Raw genomic sequence first — 23,564 nt, forward strand, 5'->3', positions numbered from 1 at the left:
GCGGGGCTTATCAAACAGCTGGAGAGAGCTGGTGGCAGTGATTGAGCACGTGAAGTAGCAAACGGGTGCAGTCTACCGCCTTTTTGGGGAAACAGCGCGCTGAACTTTGAACTGAGGCTATTTTGTAACAATGTTTGACTTGAAAAAGAGAAATAGTTTGACTCTGAACTGCAGTCGCGAGACGGAGGAGTTCAGACGGGTGGCAGTCAGACGGAAGGTCAAAGGTGCTGCTGTGGACTGCGTCGCCTCACACACAGGTGATGTACCTTTCATATAAGTGTAGCTTTCTCACTATGGCATCAATTCTAATCAAAATAATGGCACAAAACCAGAATAATAATCAAGTAATTGCCCTGTTTTGGCTCCAAAAGAGCCAGCATTCAATGAAGGCTGCATAGCAAATGAAAAACTGCAATTGTTTACTTGCTAAAATGGATAAAAAGTGACCAGTCAAGTAGCAGCTACTCCCACTTACCCCTGTTAGTATTGTCTCACCGTAGACAAACTATTGAGTTTTAGTGGAGTTTGTTGCAAAAATGAATGGTGGTTATTGTTTTGAAACACTATTCAAATGTTATATGAATATTTACCAATATGTCAGACATTTGTCCATGTTCACTGCAACCAGATTATCCAGATTGTCAAGGTTTAAACTGCCCTGTAAGAGGGTGACCAGGGCAGCTGGTAAAGACATTAACCATTTGGAACCTGAGCAAACTTGATTGGTTTCTTCCTAAAACATTGGAAGAATGCACTGAGCACTTTAAAAAGAAATGACCCAAAAGTTAGCAAAAATATTGTAAAAAGTGCAAGAAAATTACCTGAACTTTAGCATCAAAAAGAAAAAAAAACTAAACAAATACAAACAAGGAAATGACCTGAAAAAGTGCTTAAATATAGTAACAATTCTGTGAAATCATTTGAAAAAAATAATTAAGATAGTTATAAATATAGTTTTTTTTTTAACATTTCCCCTAGCTTTTTAATGGAATAATTTTCCAAATTCACTACTTTTGCAAAACACTTATTGACAAGCTGCCCATTGACTTTTTCTGTGTTTTCAAAAGAAAGTAAACCTATTTGCTCTGGGTTTGAAGGTTTAAATGCACAGAAAATGTGAAGTCACTCCAGGTTTCAAAGGGTTAACACTCAATTTTATGCCTAGTTTACATCAGTAAATATTTCCGTCAGCTTGTGAATATAATGCCTCTTGGTGTTTATGCACGTTTTTGAATGTCATTATAGGCAGTTAGCCTGTTAGCCTCTTAGTTTGTCGGATTACTACAGTGAAATCTCTTTCCCCTGATTCAGCCTGGACTTTGCTTTCTTGTCTCGAGACCAGCATTTGTCAATCCCTCTCTGTCTCTCACACACACACAAAGCCATTGATGCAGAGCTATCTGTTTAGATTAGAAAAGTATGTTTGCTCCAATGGTACAGTCAGATGCAGGGTTTAACAATGCCGTCCATCTCTCTGACCTATAATGCAAAGTATTCTTTGGCTTTGTGTGAGGCTTGTTAAAACAAGAGTCTTTGCAAAATATGGCCATTTATTACATATTAAGATGAAAATCGCTTTCTTTATTTTTGCAAGAGGGATGTTAAAACTGGGAAAAGTGCCCCTTTTCTCTGTTTTCTCTGGTCATGTAGCACCAATTTCAAGTTTTATTTGAGCAAAACTCCACAAAATTGGCTATAATCAATATTTTTGTATTGGCAATGGATCGCATGACCAAATTTAATGTGTAAAGAGTCATTCGTTGTGATGAATCCTCTTTTCTTTTTTTGCTGTTTTTGTTTTACAGACACTGTTATGCTTTTTCAGTTCAATCTCACCACCTCCATGTATGATATATGTGTTTGTGTGGGAAACCCTGGGATTTTTACCCAATAACACCAAAATTAAATTGCCTACATAAGCTTCAGTGTTGCGGTTTTATGGGGGAGTTATGTGCCAAAACTATTTCTTGACCTGGAGTTGTGAATTACAACCAGCGGAGCAGAAAAACAAAAGGTGTGTTGTGAAACTGTTCCTGTTTACAGTTATAATTTTTCAATCATCTGGGTACCTGTATATCTTGATATAACCATTTTACCTAAGTTTAATGTCAGTGGACACAACTTCAGAATATTTTTGTGTTTTATTTTTCAATATTTCTTCAGGCTGACTCAGTTCTTCGAAAAAAACCTCAAGTGTTATGGGCTTTTGAATATTTGAAAATGCAGTCACCTATAGCTGTAACCTTCAATATGCATCTTTCTCTGTTGTTCTCCCTTAAGGTTTGATGCTCCACATTGACGTCAGTGCAATCTAACAACTACAAGATACTCTGTGGGAGTAATAGTACTCTATTTAGTGCTTAATGTCATCTCAGAGATCCTGAAATAACTTGTAAAACTGATAGTGGTTGGACTCTTTTGAGAAAAGAGAGAAGTGAGAAAGCGGAAGTATTAGTGTTGAGAAAGAAAGTAGGCTTTTAGCCCTCTACACATGACCAACAAATCTGTTTTTCGGCAGAGCTGGGGGCAAACAGCAAAGCTTTACTTTGTTATATAAGTTACGGATAATCTTGCATAAATTTGGAAACAACCTGCAGGTAAGAAAACAAACAGTGACACAATGTGTAAGTTGTTGTGATGTAAGGTTGTCAGATAGTCAGATTTCAAAGAGTAAAACAGGAGTGGATACTTTCATGTGTTTAACGTGTACAGTTTATTGTCTCGGATCTTAATTAGATCAAATAGAAAACCAAGAAATACATTAGTTTGGTCTGTGGGAAGTCCTGATAGAACCTAAACCTCACCTGGAACATTCTGTACTTTAGACCACATCTAGTTTAGTCTTTGGTTAAAGATCACATACGCATGATTTTGTTATAAAACGGTTTGTGTGTAAATGCATGACCAGGGAGTGGGGAGCATATTTTGTTTAAATGTGATATTTTTCTGACAAGGCAAAATTTTGCAAAACAATTGGTTCTGGTGTTTAGTAGCCCAAAGGGAAATAGATTTGCAGCGTGAGCACAAAAAGGAACATGCACAATAAAAACAACTCACAGACACATGACAGACTCAATACCAGTAACCACAACATCATAACAGAAACATACAAGTAGAAAAAAATCACGTTACAGGAATAGAAAGGGCATTGGGGGGGATTTGATACAGCAAAGAATCATAATGTTTTGTATGGCAATATTGTATTGATACATAAAAGCCAAGTATCATTTTTTAAAATATAAATTATTAATATTGCAAATACAAACTAAACTTTTAGTAGACCACTAGAACAACTAAATCAGTTGATTTGTCAGTTCATTAGATACATTTCACTGCAAAAAAATTACTAAAGTGAGATGAACAGACTAAAAACTTATATAATCTTATTTATTTTTAAAAATAATCTTATTAGACAAAACACAAAAGTTTTTCTTTGGGCACACAATTTGCATTTTAACAAAGGTAATAAAGTAAATATATAAATAAATATATAAATATATGTTATCCCAATACTCAGCATTTTGCAAATAATATTGTAGTAAGACTTAAGTATTGACAAGATCATATTGTTGGGCCTTGAGGATTCCCACCCCTGCAGGGCACAACTTGCAGTGCCAATAAAAAAAATACATGCAACAGAATAATGTTTGAATAACCGTAGAGGAAACACTTGAGCCATAACAGTCTCAACATGAGCAATACTATGTTAAGGTCAGTTTTTCCATTTGCATGTCATATTTGTCAGCAGTTGTAGGCTCAAGAGGAACAGGACCTCTGAATCATACCCACGCCAAACGTAGGAGAGTTTGTATGTTGTTTCCATGGATTAAACAAAACAGGTCTTCAAAGTTCAAAATGTGTGCATTTTATATCAGATGTAGTCAAGATCCCAAAGATGGCAACTTGTGTACGATGAATTTGTAAGACATCTTGATTTTTCTTGTAATGATGCAACCAAACGAATTTATATTTTGTGTTTAATTATTTCACCTGCCTGATTTAAGTTGTATACAGAAAATTAGTGTAAAGACATGGATATAAATGGTTTGAATAGTAATAGTGTATGTTTCCTTTAGTTGTGGGCGGCGGCGTGTGTGGCTCATACAGCTGTGGGGGTGCTTGTGACAGAGTCTTTGGATCGGAGGAAAAGTCTGATCCTGGTGCAGAGGAAGACAACGAAAGAAGCCCAGCTAAAGGATCACCTCTCAAACCACAAGGTATGTTGAAATCCAGTAGCCTACATACATAACTTGAAAAGAAATGCTATATTCTGTAAAAAGATGCAAATACATTTGAAATTGGTGCTACATGACCAGAGAAAACAGAAAAAAGACTGTGGCATCAGGGGTGTGCCATATCATATCATTCCTGATAATACGGGTATAATTTTTGATATGATAAGAAAAATTCATTTCGTGGTAATGGCAGTATGTTGACTTGTTGACATAATAACGTCATACCGTTACTCATAGCGACAACAACCATGGCTAAAGGTGAATTTGCCACCAGCTTTGTGGTGCAGACGTTGAGGTCTGAGTGACTTCAGTAGTGTGAAATCAGTGGTGTTCTTAGGTCTGGGCGTCTGGAGTGTTTTACGAACAGCGCCTCACTTTCTTTAGGCAACTTACCACTGAGAGTAAACTCAGTCAGCGGCTCTTCTGGCTGCAGCACAGCATGTCTCTCTCCCTTTTCTCTTTCTCCATGTGCACACACACACACAAATCTGGATTGTCCTGTAAATATTATCTCATAAAATAAAAAAAAATATATCTCTTTGCAGTACCTCCTAAACCAGCTCACCTCCAGAGTCCTCTGAGGGCAGGACAAGCTCAAGCCCACAGTCCCACTGCAGGGAAGTTATTACCTCAACAAAATAACAGCACAGAGCAGAGTCCCGGTAGAGGTTGTGGAGTTTCTGTTTTTTGTGTGAGCCCAGCAAAGAATTGTCGAGGCTCCCCGACTCTCGTCAAAGGAGGAGGGAGCAGTTTTTTGAATGGAGTGTGTAAAGCGCACAGCCCTGCCAGAAATACTCAGGGCATTCCACATCGTACAAGCAGTCCACTTTTAGGATCTCCAAGTCCAGGCAAGAGAGGCATTCAGAGCTGCAGCCCACTGAGGGAAGGAGGTCACAGCCCTGCTAAGTTGTCCCCAAGGAGACACAGCCCTCTCTCAGGATTTCTGCGGACCCCCAGCCCCGTGCAGGGCAAGATGGGGAGCTACAGCCCCGCCAAGAACTCTAAATCCTGGCTCGGACTGAACAGAATCCCGAGCGGCAAGACGGAAGAAGAGAGGAGAGTGGGAAAATCTTTAAGCGTGCCAGATTTGATTGTTTACCTGGATGAGAGCAGGTTTGATTTTTAATTTGGTCCATTTCTGCACCTCAATCACCTCATATAGCACTATATAGAATTCAATCATTTCTTATTGAGCTTATGACGTGATGTGCAATTTTGATGTCAAAAGCCCTTTGTGAAGTAAAATTAAGGACGTTTATAGAAAATCAAATTTATTGTTTCTATTTATCTCTGTCCATCAATTGATAAAACATATTGAGGATGATGCAAAGTTAAAGAATTATAAGACATAGTTACAAGATGTCATACCGTATAACTGTCCGCACCTCATGGTGAAATGCAAAAAAGCTACAAAAAGTATTAAAATATCAAATATTACCCTGAATCTCTGTGTTGCCAACAATACACTTAAATACTACAAAAAAAGTGACATCTAGTTTATTGTTATGCATTGGAGCATTTTGTTCAAAAATCGTCAATTGCCCAATGTCATCTGAGATAACAAGCAATCTGGGCAATTTTATGGAGCTTTTTAAAAAATTGTTATGAGACAGTATGATACACAATAAGGAAGGCCCTGAAAGACCCCCGCACAATGGTGAAAGATTAAAAAGTTCCCTTTAAAGAGTATTAAATTTACCCTTTTTGGTCACTGGTACACTGTGGGGGATACAATCTTTTGTCATTTGGGATAATGCTGAAAATATGGGTAAGGAACTTGAACAATTAGGGTTACGTCTAAAGCAATATTAGATAAGCTGAGCTCTTGAATTAGCTGCTGTCTCATTTTATATACTTACTAAGTATACTTGATTTGACAAGAAAAATTAATTGACGTTAAGTGGTATGACATTTTTGCGGATGTCGTCATATAATTTTCAATTAAAATGCTCAAAATACGTAATAGAAAATAATATAGATTCAATAATATAGATTTTTTTTAAGTAAATAAATGATATCCTCATAAAGGCAAAAACCCTTTTCATGTACTGTTTTAACCTATTTTATGTTTTTTGGTCAACTTGAAAAAGCCTTGTTTGTCACTGGGCCAAATGTTGATGGATTCACTTTATTTCTGCAGGATTCCCACCGAAAAAGCTGAACGCTCTCCACTGCAACTGCTGCATTCTCCCAACTGTGATGGGCCAGTCATAACAGTCAAAGCACCAGTCAACCATAAACTCAATCATGCCTCAAGTGAAGCCAATCTGTCAAGCAGTAGGAAGGAGCACTCTCCAGGACAAATGAACGGCATAATACTGGGGAAAGCTTTCACTGTAGTGAATGGGAAGGTAATGCGTGACAAAATGGAAGAGGGCAAGATGTCTGTAGGATACGGCTCCAGGTCTTCCTGCAAGTGGAATCAAGCAACTACAGAGGATGGCAGGATTCACAAGGAGTCTCAAGGTGAACTAAGTGATGAGGAGATGAGGAAGGAGAGAGGAGGAGGCGAGCCAAAAAAGGAAGAGAGCACAGAGCAGAAATTGTACAACATAGCAAACGAGCTGCTGCAGACAGAGAGGGCCTACGTGGCTCGTCTCCACCTGCTAGACCAGGTCAGTGTGGTAATCCATGTGCGGCTTCCTCAATGAGAATGCAAAAAAAAGTCTGTAAGAAAATGAAATGGAGCCGATTATGTAGAGTAATTTCATTGTTAGATACACTATGCTCATTGATGCCAAAGCTTGGGTAGACAGTTTTCTTCAATAGTCCTAAATCTGATGGAAAACCCTGCAGCACTTTATAGCAAAACCCCCTTTCTGAAATGATCTGTAATTCGTCTGCTGTCACTGGATAGATATTCTAAAGCCGGAAAACAGAGCCAAGAGGAGGTGTAAAGGTCTATTTTTTCGAAGTCCACTCAAATTATAATATGCTGAAAAGTTATAGAATTTTTACCTAATTATGAAAAAACAACTCCCCATGCTTTAACATAGATCCTGTTAATTTTTGAGCCATGGCAGGGATACTCTTTATCACCACATTCTCATCAAACTTGTTTCTTATTTTCATTTCTTGTGTTGGTTTACGTGCAAAACTAATTTAGTATGTCATGACTCTCTAACCCCCACTTCAGGTGTTCTGCTTACGTCTAACAGAGGAGGCAGGTCGAGGCTCGTTTCCTCCTGATGTGATACGAAATATATTCTCCAACATTTCCTCTATCTACTCCTTCCACAACCAGTTCCTGCTTCCTGACCTGGAAAACTGCATCAGCCGCTGGTGAGTGTTGTTTTGCGAAAATCAACTTGCTATGTGACAACTCAAATTGCTAAGTACATTTTTACGAACCACTTTAAGACTTTCAGCAGCTCTTCCAAGGCGTACTGCTTCATTGTTTAAACATAGTGGAAGTGAGGGTTTTTTTGCAAAAAAAGAACACTGTTTTTTACCGGTTACATCAGTCACCTGCTCTCAAGTGAGGCTGTTACAATTGCTTAAAAACAAGTAAGTCTGCAGTGCAGCTCTGGCAGAGCATCACCAGGGGAGATGCTCAGTGTTTGTCTTAATGTAGTAAACATCAAGACTTACTACCAAAACATTAAATATGATGGCTTACTTTTCTCAAATTATTTTGAGTATAAAAAAATGTGTAAATTATACATAAAGTCAGCCTTTTAACCTGTCCTTGCTTGTATGTTTTTAAGGACATTACACCAAAACAGAAGTCTTAACTCATAATCAGGACACATGTTCACTGTCCCCTCTTCTTAAAACAGAGGGCACAGAAAACATCCATTCAGTACACCTTCAACATGAGACATTTCCTGGACACACAAAAATACTCCAGTAAAGACAAAGGGAGAAAAAAATGTCCTCATGATGCCAATTATATCAGAATCTATCAATTTGTTATTACAGGTGCCAGTATCAGGCATTTTTGTCATTACCTCTATTAGGGCCTGAAGGGCCCCAAACCTAATTAAAAATATCTTCTCTTCCCATTATTCTGTATGTAACACGTTCAAATGTAGCCATTTTTGTCATCAATTCAATCCATTCCTTAAAACAGCAAATGCTTGATAATTTCCAGTGTCTCAGTATCATTCTACATCCTGCTGTTGTAGCCAGATGGACCCATAACCTCTTCAGTTCAGACCCAAAATACACGAGCTGGAGATTTAATCAACTGTAACTGAAACAATTTATTCAAGAGGGTAATAACATCATCCCACAGGCGCACTTTTTTTTCACAGAAAAATAAAGTGTTCTTGAGTACCAACTTCTTTCTCACTTCTCCAGCATCCTTGCTTAATTTTTTTATTTAAAAATGCAGTGAACACTTCCACTTCCACCAAAACTAGGTGTGAGAGTCCAGGCCTGGGTACTGTTTTGGTGAAGCACGCACCCTTCCTGAGGATGTATGCCGACTACGTCAGAAACTTTGACCAGGCCATGGAGCTGGTGAGGACCTGGACTGAACGCTCCTCTGTCTTCAGAAACATCATTCAGGACATACAGGTAAGACATACTCAGGAGGACAGGGGTGAAGCGGAGGGAGGGAGGAGTTGATGGCTTCTGGGGCTCCAGGCCCAAATGTTTTCTAAAAGTCCCAAATCTTTTGGGTTTTAAAATGCCTTCAACTCTGTGACATTCAGATAATCATGTATGCCCATGTTGTTGGTGTCTTTAAGTATTTTACTTTTCAATCTTCCAGCTTTACAAAAAGTAAACAAAACCAGCATGTTTATACAAACAGCTCACATGTAACAGAAAGCAAGTAACAAACAAAAATTTTGCTTGCCCTATTAGAAAAAAGAAAGAAAAAATGAAAAATAGCCATTATACACATATTAAACATTTACAATTGTATTTCCTTTTAAATATTTAATGAATAGACCCCATTTTTATTGGCCAAATTATCCCCATGAAAACGTATCGTAACGTATGTTGCGCTATTTCTGAAAGCAGGAAACGGTGGATGATTTGCATGTGTTTTTTATCCTATTAGGCTAATTCCTTAAATAATAAACATTCCTCTGTTGGCATAATATTTAATTCAGAGTATAATGCCATTTTACCTTGGCATAATTGGGGATCTTTGGTTTATAGTTAGAGCAGCCCACACTGATTCAAATTTAGATTTATCAGCTCAATATTCATTTTGTGAACTCTACTCCAACATTGTGTAAAAAACCCCCCAAAAAAACAGACTTCAAGATTTGTAATGCCGTTTGCACCAATTTCCCAACTCTACCTATATCTTGTGACTTTAAAAATAGTAACATCAGTCAATTTCTCGTTGCCGGCAGCAGCAGTGAAAATTAGATTAGAACAAAATAGGCTGTAGGCTCTACAGCAGTGATACTGAACTTATAGCCTGCGGGCCAAATCTGGCCTCTGATGGGGGTGCCGGGTGGCCCCTCAACCATTTTTTTAATTGACAGTTAAAAAAATGCAATTCACACTTGGAATTGGTTTTGTGCATTTAGCATCCATAAGGTGCCATAGTGCATAAAACAGCATCAAAGTAGAGCTTGTTTATCAAAAAATGCGCCAGTGGAGGATCCCCTGCACCCTGTGACAGAGGTCCTAACTTTGCCCCTAATGTCCTAAAATCATAGAAATGTCCTAAAATCATAGAAATGTCCTGAAATCATAGAAATGTCCTGAAATCCTGGAAACGTCCTAAAATCCTAGAAACATGTAAGGGGCCGCTTTGACTGGCCCCTGGCCTGTTGTTATTTTGCAAAAGTGGCCCCCAGCAGAGCAAGTTGACTATCCCTGCACTACAAGATTTTTTTCATTGCCAACTATTATGTTTTTCCTCAAATGATGTACAGATTTTTAGGAAATCTCTCTCAAAAGGCTTGAAAAAAGCACATAAAGCTGCTGTAAATGCTAAAAAACAAAAGTCAATGAATGCATCAGTGCTTATTTCTATGCATATAACAGTCCAGACGACTGAGGGAGATATTTTACTTATGTTGTCTTTTTTTAGAGTCAGGAGGTGTGTGGCAGCTTGACCCTGCAGCACCACATGTTGGAACCAGTCCAGAGGGTCCCACGGTATGAGATGCTGCTCAGGGATTACCTGAGGAAACTGCCCAAGGATAACCCAGATTATGATCTTGCTCACAGTATGTATACTGTACCATTATTACAACCATCATTGCTATTATCTTTACTTCACAACCTACCAATATCCTTTTTATGGTACCTCTTTTTCCTCATAAAGTGTCCGTTTGTCTCTAATGGGTCATTATATTTGCAATAAGCAGAATGAACGCATTTCTTTTTCTCCTCCCACAGAATCCTTGCAAACAATTTCCATGGCAGCCACCCACTCAAACAGCGCCATCCATAAAGCTGTACGTTGTCATTACACACCACATCATTTACCATTGTGCTAAGTAAGCTTTTCACCACTACTGCATAACACATAAACTGTATTATATTGTCAAAAATGATCCTAATATTGTGGTTTCATCTGTCTACTTGGTTTTTTTTATAGCTGTACAGTTGCTCCTCATACTTTAATTTGTTTTATTACATTTGGTGATGTTGGCATCAAAGAAAGAGAAAGTGTTTCTCTTTCTTTACCTGCAGGAGAGCCTGAAGCGTCTGCTGGAGATCTACGAGATGGTTGGCGAGGAGGAGGTGGTCAACCCGACCAACGAGTTCCTCAGGGAAGGTCGTCTGCTCAAGCTTGCTGCCAGGAACACATCAGCCATGGAGAGGCACTTATTCCTGGTTAGAAAAAAAAACGTAGACACACTATTTCTCTGGACATTTTTGTACAAACATGGATCCATAATCTTGCAAGAAGCTTTTAAATGTGCCGTTTTATTATAGAATAAGTTAAAGAATTATTTTAAACAGCAACTTCTCTAACTTGCTTTAGCTGAGAGTGCCTTAAAATGTAAACTAATTATGTTCATAAAAAGATAATTTGTAAATTTGTCTTGTAACTTTTCTCCACAGTTCAACAACTTTCTGCTGTGCTGCACTCCAAAGTTCAGCCTGGTTGGGCAGCGCTTTACCGTCCGCTGCAGGATCGGAGTGGATGGCATGCAGGTGCAGCAGACCAACAATGAAGACCACCCATACACCTTTCAGGTCTCTGGAAAGGAGCGGACCCTTGAGCTGCAGGCCAGGTGTGTGTGTGTGTGTGTGTGTGTGTGTGTGCGTGCGTGCGTGCGTGCGTGCGTGCGTGCGTACGTGCATGCGTGCGGTAATAGCAGGGTGTATCATATCAGTCGAGCTGCTTTTTGTTATTTTTTTGTTTGTTCGTTGACAGTTAACTGGTGTTGTCAGACTGACATATTGCAGACTGTGAACATCATCTAAGTGCATTTATTGTCTAAGTTTGCTAACTGTGTTTTGTTTTTTTGTTGTTTCTTTTCAAGTTCTGAACAAGACAGAGATGAGTGGATAAAGGTATTTTTATTTAGCTTGATGTGCAAAACACAGTAATTGTGACATGGATTACAAAAATTGTTGTTTTCTAAAACCTGTTTTATTTCTAGGTTATCCAGGAAGCCATTGACGTGTTTCAGAAGAAAAATGAAACCTTCAAATTGGCCTCCAAGGAGATAAATGTAGAAGAACCAGTAAGTTTGATACCATTCTAGATGAATGTTGTACTGTGTGTTTTTTTTTTTTCATGTGTTCAGAAAATTCTGTAAAACATCCCAGCTAAAGTGCACGTGTTTCACAGACTGAGGAACTCGGACGACGCGCCCCCCGCTGGATCAGAGACAACGAGGTGACCGTGTGTATGAAATGCCAGGAACCTTTCAACGCACTCACCAGGAGGAGACATCACTGCAGAGCCTGTGGCTGCGTGAGTGGCGACATGTGACAGCTTTGCATTGAACACAAAATACAGACAAAAGCTGTTTTTAGGAATAGATAGCATTCTCTGCTCCCCAGGTGGTGTGCTGGAAGTGCTCAGACAATAAAGTGGCTTTGGAGTATGACGGTAACAAGCTGAACAAAGTGTGTAAAGCCTGCTACTCCATCCTGACCAGTCAGAGAGGGGAGAGGGTGGAGGGGAAGAAGAGAAAGATACTGGAGGTGAGCTTTGTTCATTTTCTAAAGGTTAAAGAAAGTGTCCTTTTCAGGAGCATAAAATACAACATAACATGTAAGTCTTTAACAACATTTTATTTCCTTGTATGTGTTTCTCCAGTCCGAGGTATCGCCGCGGTCCAGTGACTGTATAATAAGTAGCTTCCTGCTGTATGGTGACAACCCCAAGACCTGGCAACAGGTGTGGTCTGTTATCACCCAAACTGAACCGCTGCTCCTCCGTCTATATTCTGCTCCACAGGTAGGAATCTCTGTGATAGAGAATAATGTTAATCTATCAATGTGATGTATTGGTTTGTTGAGTTTATTATGTAGGAGACATTTATTTTTAAACTTTGATCAATGATGCCTCATACTCGTTTCTGTTTGTATGTGAGTGTTATTTGGGTGGGAGTGTCTCTGTAGCATATGGATGTGATGTTGTCATACACACAGTCACTCCTCCTGAGTGGTAAACACACAACACAACAGTCACCATCAGGAATAATGCACCCACATGGAAAAAAGAGGAAACACTGCTGAAACAGTGAAGAGATGTTTTGCAGTCAACTGCAGAGTCTGATTTGCCATGCACAGTTTCTACTTTTACATCCACCACCTGCTTTTCTGTCTCTTTCATCCCCACTCCTCTATATCTCCAGGATGTGAAGCCCCTATCCAGTATACCACTCCTGGGCTGCATTTTCGAGGATTCCCCTCAGGAGCTCCAGTGTCAGCCTTGTTTCAGTTTAAGCCAAAACAAAACCACCCACACGTTCACTTGTGACGGCGTGGACCTTAAACAGAGCTGGCTGACTGCTCTCAAAGTTGCTGTAACTGGTGGCTATGACATCACCACCAGTGGCTCCAGATGTGGTGTCAATGGTAGTGTGGAAGATGGTGAGGAATTTATCATCATCGGTGATGAGGAAAACCACTCCTGAATGTTTGAGATCAGGTACTATGAAAAGTACTCATACAAGCATGTACACAAACATACAACAGACAATAGACAATATCCCATTGATGTTGAAAACCGAACATTTAATAGAATGAATGAAATCTAGAGGTAAAATTCAGGAATGTAAAGGTTGTTAATATCAATATTCAGACTGAGAACTGTGTTTTCCTTACAAGTGGCGATGTACTTTATTTCTGAAATGGTTTACAGTGAAATAAATAAAGTAAAGGTGTTTTAACATAAGTCAGACTACCCCTTTAACTACAAACATGGTTGCTTCAGCTCTGTACATATGGTCTAAAAGGTGCCATGCGATGTGCACCAGGTTGCTTTCTTACAGCGGACAGCTGAACACGTAATTGCATGAGGGTACCAGTGATACACAGAGGCTCTGTGGGATCATAATTGCCTTATAAAACACATTCAACTGATCCCATTTCTTCACAGATACAGCAATTGAATATTTACACTCAAAACAAGTAACAGCTAAACAAACTCTAATAAACATAATTAATGAAAAGAAATAATGGATAAAAATGACAAAAAATGACTTAAATTGTTGCAGGAGTACCTACATCATATCTTGTATGTGCCAGGCATGAAGCCCATGGAGTAAAAAAAGCACCATGTTAGCTTGTGTTTGGTATGTTTCAATCAGAAAGAAGAAACATCCTTTTCAGTAGCAAATAAACAATACGATGGACTTTAAGTGATGTTAATTTAGTTAGTTATTTCAATCTTTCTCAGAGTGTGTTTCTATGTAGCAGTAATGTAGTGATGGTTCCTAAAGGAGATTACCCGAAAACATTGACCTTGCACACAAACTGCTTAAGTAAACCTGATCTATGGAGGTATGCTGCCTGAAATCCTAAACGTTTCATCAAAGGGAATATTGTTTAAAGCTGCATTAATCAGTCTTTTTTAAATCTGTTTTTTTACAGACTCAAACTTGCAGATAATTATTGCTAATTTCTGTAGCTGTATAGCGCTTTTCTAACTAGTTATGGATGTATTAGTTTAGCTCTTAGGATGCAGACTGTGGGTCATGAAATCTGTTATTGGCTGACTATGTCAGACAGTAGAAAGTGTCCTGTGTGTTAGTTTTCAAAATCTCCGTCCTACTTGAAACTTGTCTCCGAGCTAGCAACCTACATGGTACAATGTCTTCTTTGCCGTTTAGTCCAGATTTGTGACGGGTTCAGCCAGATCTTTCTCCAGTGCTGGCACAGCACAAGAAAGGTTTGGCCCTGCAAGAGTGGTTTTATGGAACAACATATTCCAGCATCTGCAGACTGTTTCTGGCATTTTGGTAAACCGACTCTATCTACAAAGTTAGCAGATAGCTGATGGGGGTGACTGATGTAGAACTAAAGAAACATACAAAATAAAAAAAAGTGAATGCTAATGTTTCTTTTTGTTGCAGGTTGTGTAATCTGGTCATTGTTTGCTTACACATTTGCTTTAAAAAGCGCAGCGTCAGTGATGTGGTGGTAGCAATGTATGCCTTTTATTTTGTTCTTACCCTAGAGGCCAAAAAAATGATTAATGCAGCTTTAAGTTTCTCACTTAATTTTCAAACAAGTGCAACCTTTCTGTTGACAAAGCTTGTTCTATGGAGTGCTTCAAAATGTACAGATCTTAAAAGTTATAGAGTTGTGTCTTAACCGATTCTCTATGATCTACTTTGCAGACAGCAGCTGTTAAATAAATCAACTCAGTGTCTCTGAATTGAGAGAATCATCTGAAGTGGTGAACTCGCCACCTGAAGGCCTGTCTTTGTCTTGATATGAGAGCTGAAAAACATGACTCGACATCAGAGAAAAGCCTTAAAGACTAAACAGTGCTTTTTGTGTTACAGCTAAAGCCTTTGAACTGCAGGTCCAGGTGACAGTGCGGGTGCAAATGAGCCATTTTGAAGTTGCCTCCATGTTCATGTAAACGTCATCCTTGCCTGTTGGACATCATTACAAAATCTGATATGCCCTTAGCTTAACATCAATGGCAAATTGATCTTTTTGTTGCATTAAGAGGTTATCTCTATGCATGAAAATTGAAGCCATTGCGAAGCGCTTTAAACCTGCATCCTTTCAAATGGCCAGCAGGGTGCGACTCAACTGATTGTATAGTAGTGTCAGAGAAAACGACTCCCAACATTTTCCTTATGAGTTGATGGGCTCAGTTGCTAGTCTCAAGTCTTGTTCAGTAGAGAATGATGTTCATTTTTCATGGTCCCATTTTAAGTAAAGTAGACCATGAAGCAAGAAATGCTTTAGGGCATGGCCACCTTGTGATGATAAGGTTCTCAGTCAGATCCACCCATCGCTCCTCCACAGCTCCAGCCTTTTATCGAAATATGGTCACTTCTGGCTCCAAAAAAACAAGATGGCTAAATCAGCGCTTTAAAACGGTAGTCCACAAAGAAATTATTAATGTCACGGTGGCTATATCCACTTCTTTTATAAAGTCCATGATGTCAGTTAAACAGCAGTGCTAACAGACATGGCTCCTGAAGACAAAGGTGTTTTACCTGCTTGTAGTGACCTAAGTTAGATTTCAAGAAACGAGGCCCTGATTTGGACGAAGAGGCTTAAAGATGAGATGTGTAAATCCAGCACTTGATACAAGGAAAGCAACACTGGCAGAGAGACGGAGCCCATATCACACATACGCTTACACACTATACATTAAGGGAAAAAAAACAACTATTTACAAGACAGCTACCTCTCTTTTTCACTTTCATACATTGATCCTCAGTACACGTTTTGTTTCATCTTCATTTTGCTTCATCTTAGAGGAAGTTTCATTCAAAGGAGTTATTTGATCCTGTCATCATCTTAGTTTTGAACCTGCCATCCATGCATTCAAACACGGCTCAGCGTCGAAATGCTTCAGCTGTACTCAACCAGAGAATCACTTTATCAGCCGTGGGTGAGTAATCCATCTTAAGAGGCTGTCTCAAGCAGAACTGACCACATTACTCTGGGTTACAATACATGAGACCTGACAGTTGTTGCTCTTGCCATCAGGTTTTGAAGATGTGGATCCACGGCAAACAAAAGAATCACAGGGAGATATACAACAAAAAAAATATACCAGAGAGTTCCAGACAGTCCTGAAGAAGTCAGTAGTGCAGCACTCAAAGTTTGCTTGAGGCAACCCCCCCTTTAAAACCATCAGTGATGAAAGGCAGAAAGCCGGCCGTCTGTTGTCTCTCAACTGCAGCACAGCTGCTCTGACACCAGCAGGGTGTCATAGCCGTAGATCTCCAGCAGGTGGAGCAGGAAGAGCCGATCTCCGTGGGGATCCAGACCCATGGCCCTCACGCTCTCCTGGGTCAGCGTGGGATCAGGGCTCCCTGCCACCTCGCTGAGGGTCTGGAAAATCCTGTTGTTCTGCTCCAGGAAAAATCTGGAAAAGTTGACATTTAAAGGAAAGGGTGAGTAGTTTTATACAGCTCTGCACCCAGTTCCACAACACAATTAATCTTTTTTTCCTGTAAGTTTTCCTCCTACATTCATGTGGATTTCATGTCTTGCCTCTTTGCTGAACAGCAGCAGTGGTACGATGGAAAAAGCACAAAAACCCCCAGCACAAATCTACCCTTTGTGAGATTTAATAAATACAGTTACTGTGAGAGGAGGAGAAAGGTCAGGAGATTGTGTTAGGCTCATTAACTTTTTGATTTAATTTTTTCTAAGCTGTCAATGTGCTGACTGTTCTCATAAAAAGATCAAGTTGTGTCTGTGCTGCGCTCAGTGGTTAATCAGTAGTTATCACTCCACTGGCTGGTTAAATGAATCATGTTGTACTTACAGAATAAAAAGATCCTCTTCACTGGACACACAGTCTCCATTCTCCTCCTGGGAGTACAGCAACATCTGCCTACACACACACACACACACACACACACACACACACACACACACACACACACACACACACACACACACACACACACACAGACTTTATTTCACGCTGTTAACCTTTGAAAACCTGCAGGACACAGTGCACTATTTTTAATTTATACCATGTTGTGTAGTTGTGGTACAGGCTGTAATTAGACTCAGTGGTGCTTTGAGCTAAATGTTACTATGAAAAAATGCTGATACAGTGTTAGTATGCTTAGATTGCCATGTTTAGTAGTTACTATGGTTGACATCTGAGAAAACATGATACAGACACAAAATCTCAAAAATTGTCAAAAATTTTCCTTACAATTTGTCAGAGCCCAAAGTAAAATCTACTAACTATCATACATCATTCACTGCCTTGAATGAAGAGAAGAGCAGTACATTTTCACCTTTAAGAGGCTAGAACCAGCAAATGTGCTACATTTTGCTTGAAAAATGACTGAAACAATTAATCGATTACTAAAATAGTTAGCAATTCATTTTCTTTTGATTGACCAATCGTTGCAGCTGTAATGGTACTCCAATCAATATTTATTGATTTATTAATCTTGAACAACTGCCACAATATTCTCCTACCCTGTCTGTGGCGCTCAGGCCAAAGTCTGTTCGTTCCTACCGAACACAGAAATCAATGAAAACAACTCACAAACATGGCATCATTTTTTTACACAAGTACACAAATCATTACGTAAAACAGCTGGGGACTTTTTTTTTCGTCAAATGTTACTCAAAGAGGAGGAAATAGTGAATTTATTGGGGACTATTTTCAGCTAGGATGAATACACATTTTGAAGTGTTTACAGTAGCAGGGCAGAGTAGTGCAATTGACTCAAAATAAACTACAGTGTGTGCGCTCATTGTAAATAAAGAACATGTCTCTAAGTGCAATAGTGTGGCTCACTGATGTGTTTTTAATAGTTTTTGGACAAAAGGGTTAAGATATATATTAAACTTGGCTACAGGGGAAATAGGGGGGACAATAAATAAAGGTTTATTATAAAATATATAGAATTTATCAGACTCAGTTGCATGAGCCTTTAATTCCCACCCTGGTAGTAATTATGAAGTGTAGGCAGTTGTCAGAAGTGTTACCTACCTCTGTTCAGTGAGTTTGCGGTATTTCTCCCTGTCTGCGGTGCTGAGGCGGAGCAGAGGCTTCAGGCCGTCTCTGTAGGTCTTTACATTCTGATTGTCGACATACACATCATACAGATCCTTCTTCTCCTCAAAGATCTTCTCAGTAGTGCCTAAACGCACAGACACACACAGGATCTCTAGTAGACACTGACCAAAACTACAAAAGATGTATATAAGCCTAACGAGTCCTTTTTCTGTGGGGTTTTTTCACATGTCACCATGTTTCAAGCATCCACTTACACGCCACGTAGGAGAGCTCGTTCTCCAGGGCGCTGATATCGGCCACATTAACGTAGAAGAACGGGCGGAACTCGGGCACAGCCACGCCGATCCCGGGGATGGAGATGTTCGCCAGGCAACAGCAGCAGTACACTGAGAGAGGAGAGGGGGTGGAGGGTGAAATTAGATAAATGATGCATGAGTGTGGGTGAGGAACACAGCGACACAGGATGTGAATGACGTGGGCTGTCAACACCGATACAGCTGGAGAGAAACTGCATGTATGCTGAGTTTATTGGGCTCCGGGGCTCTAAAAAATGTATACACTTTCAGCAAAGTAAACATATGAAAGTAATTTTTAAAATGACTTTCAAATTAAAGGAATATTTGGTATTTTGTGAAAAACTCTGGGGTTTTTTTAACTAGATGACACTCGGATCGTGGTGCTTAAAGCGCCAAAAAAAAAAAATCGCCAAAGTCAACCGCAATGTCTTGTTTCAGAAATCTTGTCCTGGTTATTCAGAATAATCCACTGTATCATAGTGCAAAAGGAAGCTTGCATTTACTCATGGACAAGAGGCTCGTGACAGCGTCAGATGTAAACATCAGTGGCCATGAAACTGTTCACAAGTTCTGTGAAGTACCTTTAGCAACTGGGCCATGATTTCTGGAAAGAGACATCGCTGTTGAGTTTTTCAAATGCACTGGCTGGCGCTTTGAGCACCATAAGCCGAGTGCCATATAGTTCCATTGTGGGAGAGAAGGCAGAAATCTCTACAGCCGATATCTACAACACTCTGCAACTCACAACAAAACAATCTAGATTGATAAATAACACTACAGGTAAAAGAAACGAGATATATATTCAAGATGTGGGGGTGAACTTGATCTTTAAACTAATATTTAAATATTTCCATTCTCACCTCTGTAGCAGACCACGCCCACAGGTGGAGGGGAGAAGATGAGGATGCGTCTGCGCAGGAGAGCTAGTTTCCACAACACCATGATCTGCTCGCCAAAGAAGCGAATGAACTGGGACATACAGCCGGCAGGATGGGTGATCTGGACCACACGTATTTAAACACAGAGGTACACAAGGTTACTGAGTGATATAGTGTAAAAAAAAAAAACTCCTGCTGTTGAGTTATTGAAGTGGAAATGGGCTTCGTACCTTCATCTCAGGGTGCATGCTGTGGTTAATTGCAGCTCCCCAGGCATTAGCTGGACATGCAGTAACAACACCATCACCACTGGGGGGCAGGAGTGCTCTCTTGTCCTCATAGAAGGCCTCCAGGGGAGAGTAGTGGCCTGGGGACTGAAGCTGGAGCCTAGAGCAATAAAAAAATAACATTTTGGGGAACATTTTCTAAGAATGTACATATCTACACAAATATACAAGACATTGTCTTATTAACTTCACTTTGTTTAAGATAAAAAAAACAGCGTATAACGGATAACCTACGATCACAATACAGTTTCAGTTTTGTTGATATGTGTATGTGTATCCTCCCGGTTCATGAAGTGCTTTTTGGTATATATACGTATCTAGATTTTTCCTCAAAATAGAATATTTTAAGAATGGAACAAAACATATACAATACACAAAAATAAGGTAGAAAGGTAGTAAGGAAAGGAGGAAAGGAGTAAAAAGGGTTGCTGCAGCAATCTGAGATGATGGAGTATTTAATCAATTCATAAGTTATTCCATCAATATCATTGTTTAATTTTATACATGAGGTTTTAATCTGAATCTGAAAGCAGAAAATCATCATCATCTTTGAGAAAGTGAAAACCAGCAAATGTTTGACAAAGAACTTAAATTAATTTCTTACCAGAAGTACTGTAGATTCATTTTCTGTCTATCAACTACTTTATCAATTGAGTGATTATTTCAGCAATGAATTTGATTATCATCCAGGCTATATATTGTAGAGAAGATCACTCTTGAACTAAACAAGGATCTACGGTCTTGGCTGCATCGAAGGTTCATCGTCAGTGTTTTTTAGGGTTACATACATATGTTAGGATGCAGTTGTTTTATGCCAACACACATCTCAATGTATTACTACTGTCTTTGTAAGCATCTTTACCACTTCCCTGTAAAGTTAATTAGTTTTGTTAGCTGCAAGTGCCAAGAGAAGACAAATGAGAGTCAAAATCAGAAATAGAGGGACGGAGAGAGTGAGAGAAAAGACAGGGAAAAACGCATTCCGAAATGTCTTAACCATCTCATGACCAACAGTGAGCCCTTTATATAACTGCCATGGCAGTCAGCAGATGGGGAATCTGGAACAAGCTACGTGGGGAATGATGAGTAAGGAGCATGACCGCTGCATGACTGCAGGCCAGAAGAGGCCAGAGTGTGGGAAATGAGGAGACGAAGGCGAGGAGGATCAGGGAAAGCAGAGAGGAATGTAGAGAGAGCTGTGTTCAAGGAGAAAGTGTGACAAATCTGGAGAAGTAACGCTGAAGTACACGTGTCTGTCCACACCAACAAAGATATTAATGGGATTTAAAGATAAAGGAAGTGTAGCGTTGTTGAAAGAGAGAAAACAGAAGTCATGGAAAGTGTGAGAGTGGGCTATTTGAGATGAGGGAAAAGAAGAAGAACTACATGAAGAGAAGTCAAAAAACCCCACTAGTGCTCCCTTGTGGCCATATGTGAACTCACCTGTGGATTAATATTGCCATATTTGAAGCCTCAGACTAGTAGAAGCAGTAGTGGTATCAAGGGACAACCTCTTAGATTGATATAGTAAATTACTTGAAATAAAGTTTAAAGAATAATTAAGGCTGTAGGTTGTAACTTTTAAAAAATAGCTTTTATTAATATTTCATGAAACTGTCTCTACATCCTGACAGTGCTGCATAAGACAGATAATCAATGGGGAAAAAAACATGTACCTTTGCTTCCTTGTAGTGCTACCAATGGCATTTGCTGGAATCCACTGCGCTTGAACAAAAACAACCAATAAGAGCAGAGGAGTCTCTAAAGCAACTGTCAATCATTTCAACCTGTCAAACTAGGCAATCTGTCTGCCACCCACTGCCTGGAGCAAACTTTCTCATTTTACAGCTAAACAGTGCACTAAAATATGTTTCTGAAAACATTTTGAAAACTTGCATCACATCTAATGACTTTAGACTCGACTTGACAAAATAAAAAAAGATTTGCGACTTAATCTTAAACGGCAATGACTTGTGACTTCACATAGACTTGAGCCTTTTGACTTAAAATTCTTTATACTTTTCTCCAAAGATTAAAAAGTATGTTATTCAGAACATGTGCCATATATCATTTCTTTACGTTAATTTCTTGCTTCAACAAACATTAACGCTGTTCATTCCCAGCAAGTCAACACCTCCTTCTCCAAATCCACTTAGTTTAGACAGATCTGACAGCATCCAATAAAGTTGCAGGAGAGAACCATGAAGAAATAATGTTACTTTACTAAGCGCTGGTTGGATAAAATGATTCCAATGAAAGTTTTGTTTGTGTACAAAAATTACACAATGGTCAACAAAAAATGAATTGCAGTATGCAAAATGCATGGATCAAAAATTGCATATTTTAACAAATGAATACAAATTTTAAAAAGCATTTATGATTTTTTGTAAATTTATTACAATGTTATTCTGTTGAAATGGCATTACATTTGGTGAAGTGTGTATTATGACTTGTTTAGGTCTCCAAACTCAAAGTTTAAGACATGGGACTTTGGGTCTTGCCTAACTTGACTTGGGACATGAGTGCCATGACTGAAAATTTACTTCTGACTTGCGAAACAATGATTTGGTCACACTTTTGCAATGCAGTAACAGAATCTTGATTCATATTTGATCTGCGCTGCATAGTTTGACAGTTTGACTGCACTTCATAAGCCCTGATTGACATGAATGAGAGCTGCAATAGAGACTCCTCAGCTCTGATTGTGTCACAGTCTGCTCTGTCTCCCTGCTGCTGTGGGATTTTTTCCACTTACACCACCCCCATCTCTCTCTCTCCCCCGGCCACTCCCCCTCATCAGCCTCATCACCTCCACTTGATGCTCCGCTCTTCATCAAGTGAGTATTTAAGCAGCCTCACTCGACCAACTCGACTCGCTTCTTACCGCCTCACCTCGTCTCTGCCCCGCTAAACCTAACAGCCTTCTGTCTCCTACCACGAATCTTGCCTGTGCACTTCCTGGTTCTCTGCCTGTGGCTGTGTGGTGTTCTACTGCTTCGGCTCCGTCGAGAGAGATCGCCACTCCAGCCTTCTTCAGAGCCTCCCGCCGAGCGAAACATCCACACTGTGAGTGCCACTGGTGTTTATTTTTCTGATGGTACACCGATTCCCCGCCTGTCCTCATTGATCCTGCTTCCTGCTCCTACTGGATTCGTCTGCTCTGCTTCCTGCCTGCATGACTCCAACTCTGCTTCCTCCTTGACTATAAGCCCTGCTTGCCCCTCTTTGGAGTCCCCGCTTTTCCAACAAGCTCCCTGCTGTAAGTGTTTCTGCAACTTACCTGATACATTCAACTGTCAGTCTGCTCCACCTTCACAGTTTCCCCACTCGAACTCTGAACTATCACTGGTGAACGTGAGCTCACCTCAGTCTCACTACGAACTCTGCTCGACCCCAGAACTCCTAACTGCGCCCACTTACCTGCAACCTGATTATACTCACCTTTGCTCAATTCAATCTGACAAAAGATTAAAAAAAGCTCATTACCAACTACTCACCTGCTCTGTTGTGCTGCAATTAAGTCTTACCACACCCCGTTACAAACTGGTTGTTTTTGTTCAGCTGCTCTGGATTCTGGCAAATGCCATTAAAAAAATACTATTAAGGGGCAGAAGAACATACTTTTGTTCATAGATTGTCTGTCTCGTGTAGTACTGTCTGGCTATTATGACAGTTTTAGCAAATATAACACTAAGGTATTTTTTATAAACGTAATCAACACTTGCAAAAAAACCCTCACAAGGCGCTGGTTACTTCCTGAACCCCCAACAATACAGGAGTGGATAGATAAAATAAATGAT

At 39.7% G+C, this 23,564-nt stretch overlaps 2 protein-coding genes across 2 annotated transcripts in view; one reads left to right on the forward strand and one right to left on the reverse strand.

Annotated features, from left to right (window-relative positions):
- Nucleotides 1-13,512, forward strand: LOC121961239 (FYVE, RhoGEF and PH domain-containing protein 4-like). Its single transcript, XM_042511149.2, has 16 exons — nucleotides 1-257; nucleotides 4,077-4,217; nucleotides 4,781-5,348; nucleotides 6,376-6,850; nucleotides 7,372-7,517; nucleotides 8,600-8,756; nucleotides 10,237-10,375; nucleotides 10,548-10,606; nucleotides 10,845-10,988; nucleotides 11,220-11,392; nucleotides 11,645-11,675; nucleotides 11,765-11,848; nucleotides 11,956-12,081; nucleotides 12,171-12,314; nucleotides 12,430-12,570; nucleotides 12,971-13,512. The coding sequence occupies exons 1-16, from the start codon at nucleotides 131-133 to the stop codon at nucleotides 13,250-13,252; spliced, it is 2,937 nt and encodes a 978-aa protein (XP_042367083.2). The 5' UTR covers nucleotides 1-130; the 3' UTR covers nucleotides 13,253-13,512.
- The window catches only part of LOC121961240 (DENN domain-containing protein 11-like), a 16,373-nt gene continuing 6,140 nt past the window's right edge, over nucleotides 13,332-23,564 (reverse strand). Inside the window, exons 4-9 of the mRNA XM_042511150.2 lie at nucleotides 19,708-19,864; nucleotides 19,460-19,598; nucleotides 18,558-18,689; nucleotides 18,277-18,427; nucleotides 17,083-17,151; nucleotides 13,332-16,677 (exon numbers count right to left, since the gene is read on the reverse strand). Coding sequence (XP_042367084.1) covers nucleotides 16,482-16,677; nucleotides 17,083-17,151; nucleotides 18,277-18,427; nucleotides 18,558-18,689; nucleotides 19,460-19,598; nucleotides 19,708-19,864 — 844 coding nt within the window. The 3' untranslated portion in view covers nucleotides 13,332-16,481. The remainder of the gene's footprint in view (nucleotides 16,678-17,082; nucleotides 17,152-18,276; nucleotides 18,428-18,557; nucleotides 18,690-19,459; nucleotides 19,599-19,707; nucleotides 19,865-23,564) is intronic.

The sequence above is a fragment of the Plectropomus leopardus genome, chromosome 22 (assembly GCF_026936395.1).
Source record: "Plectropomus leopardus strain MGB_pleo_1.0 chromosome 22, ASM2693639v1, whole genome shotgun sequence".
In the NCBI taxonomy this organism is placed as follows: Eukaryota; Metazoa; Chordata; class Actinopteri; order Perciformes; family Serranidae; genus Plectropomus; species Plectropomus leopardus.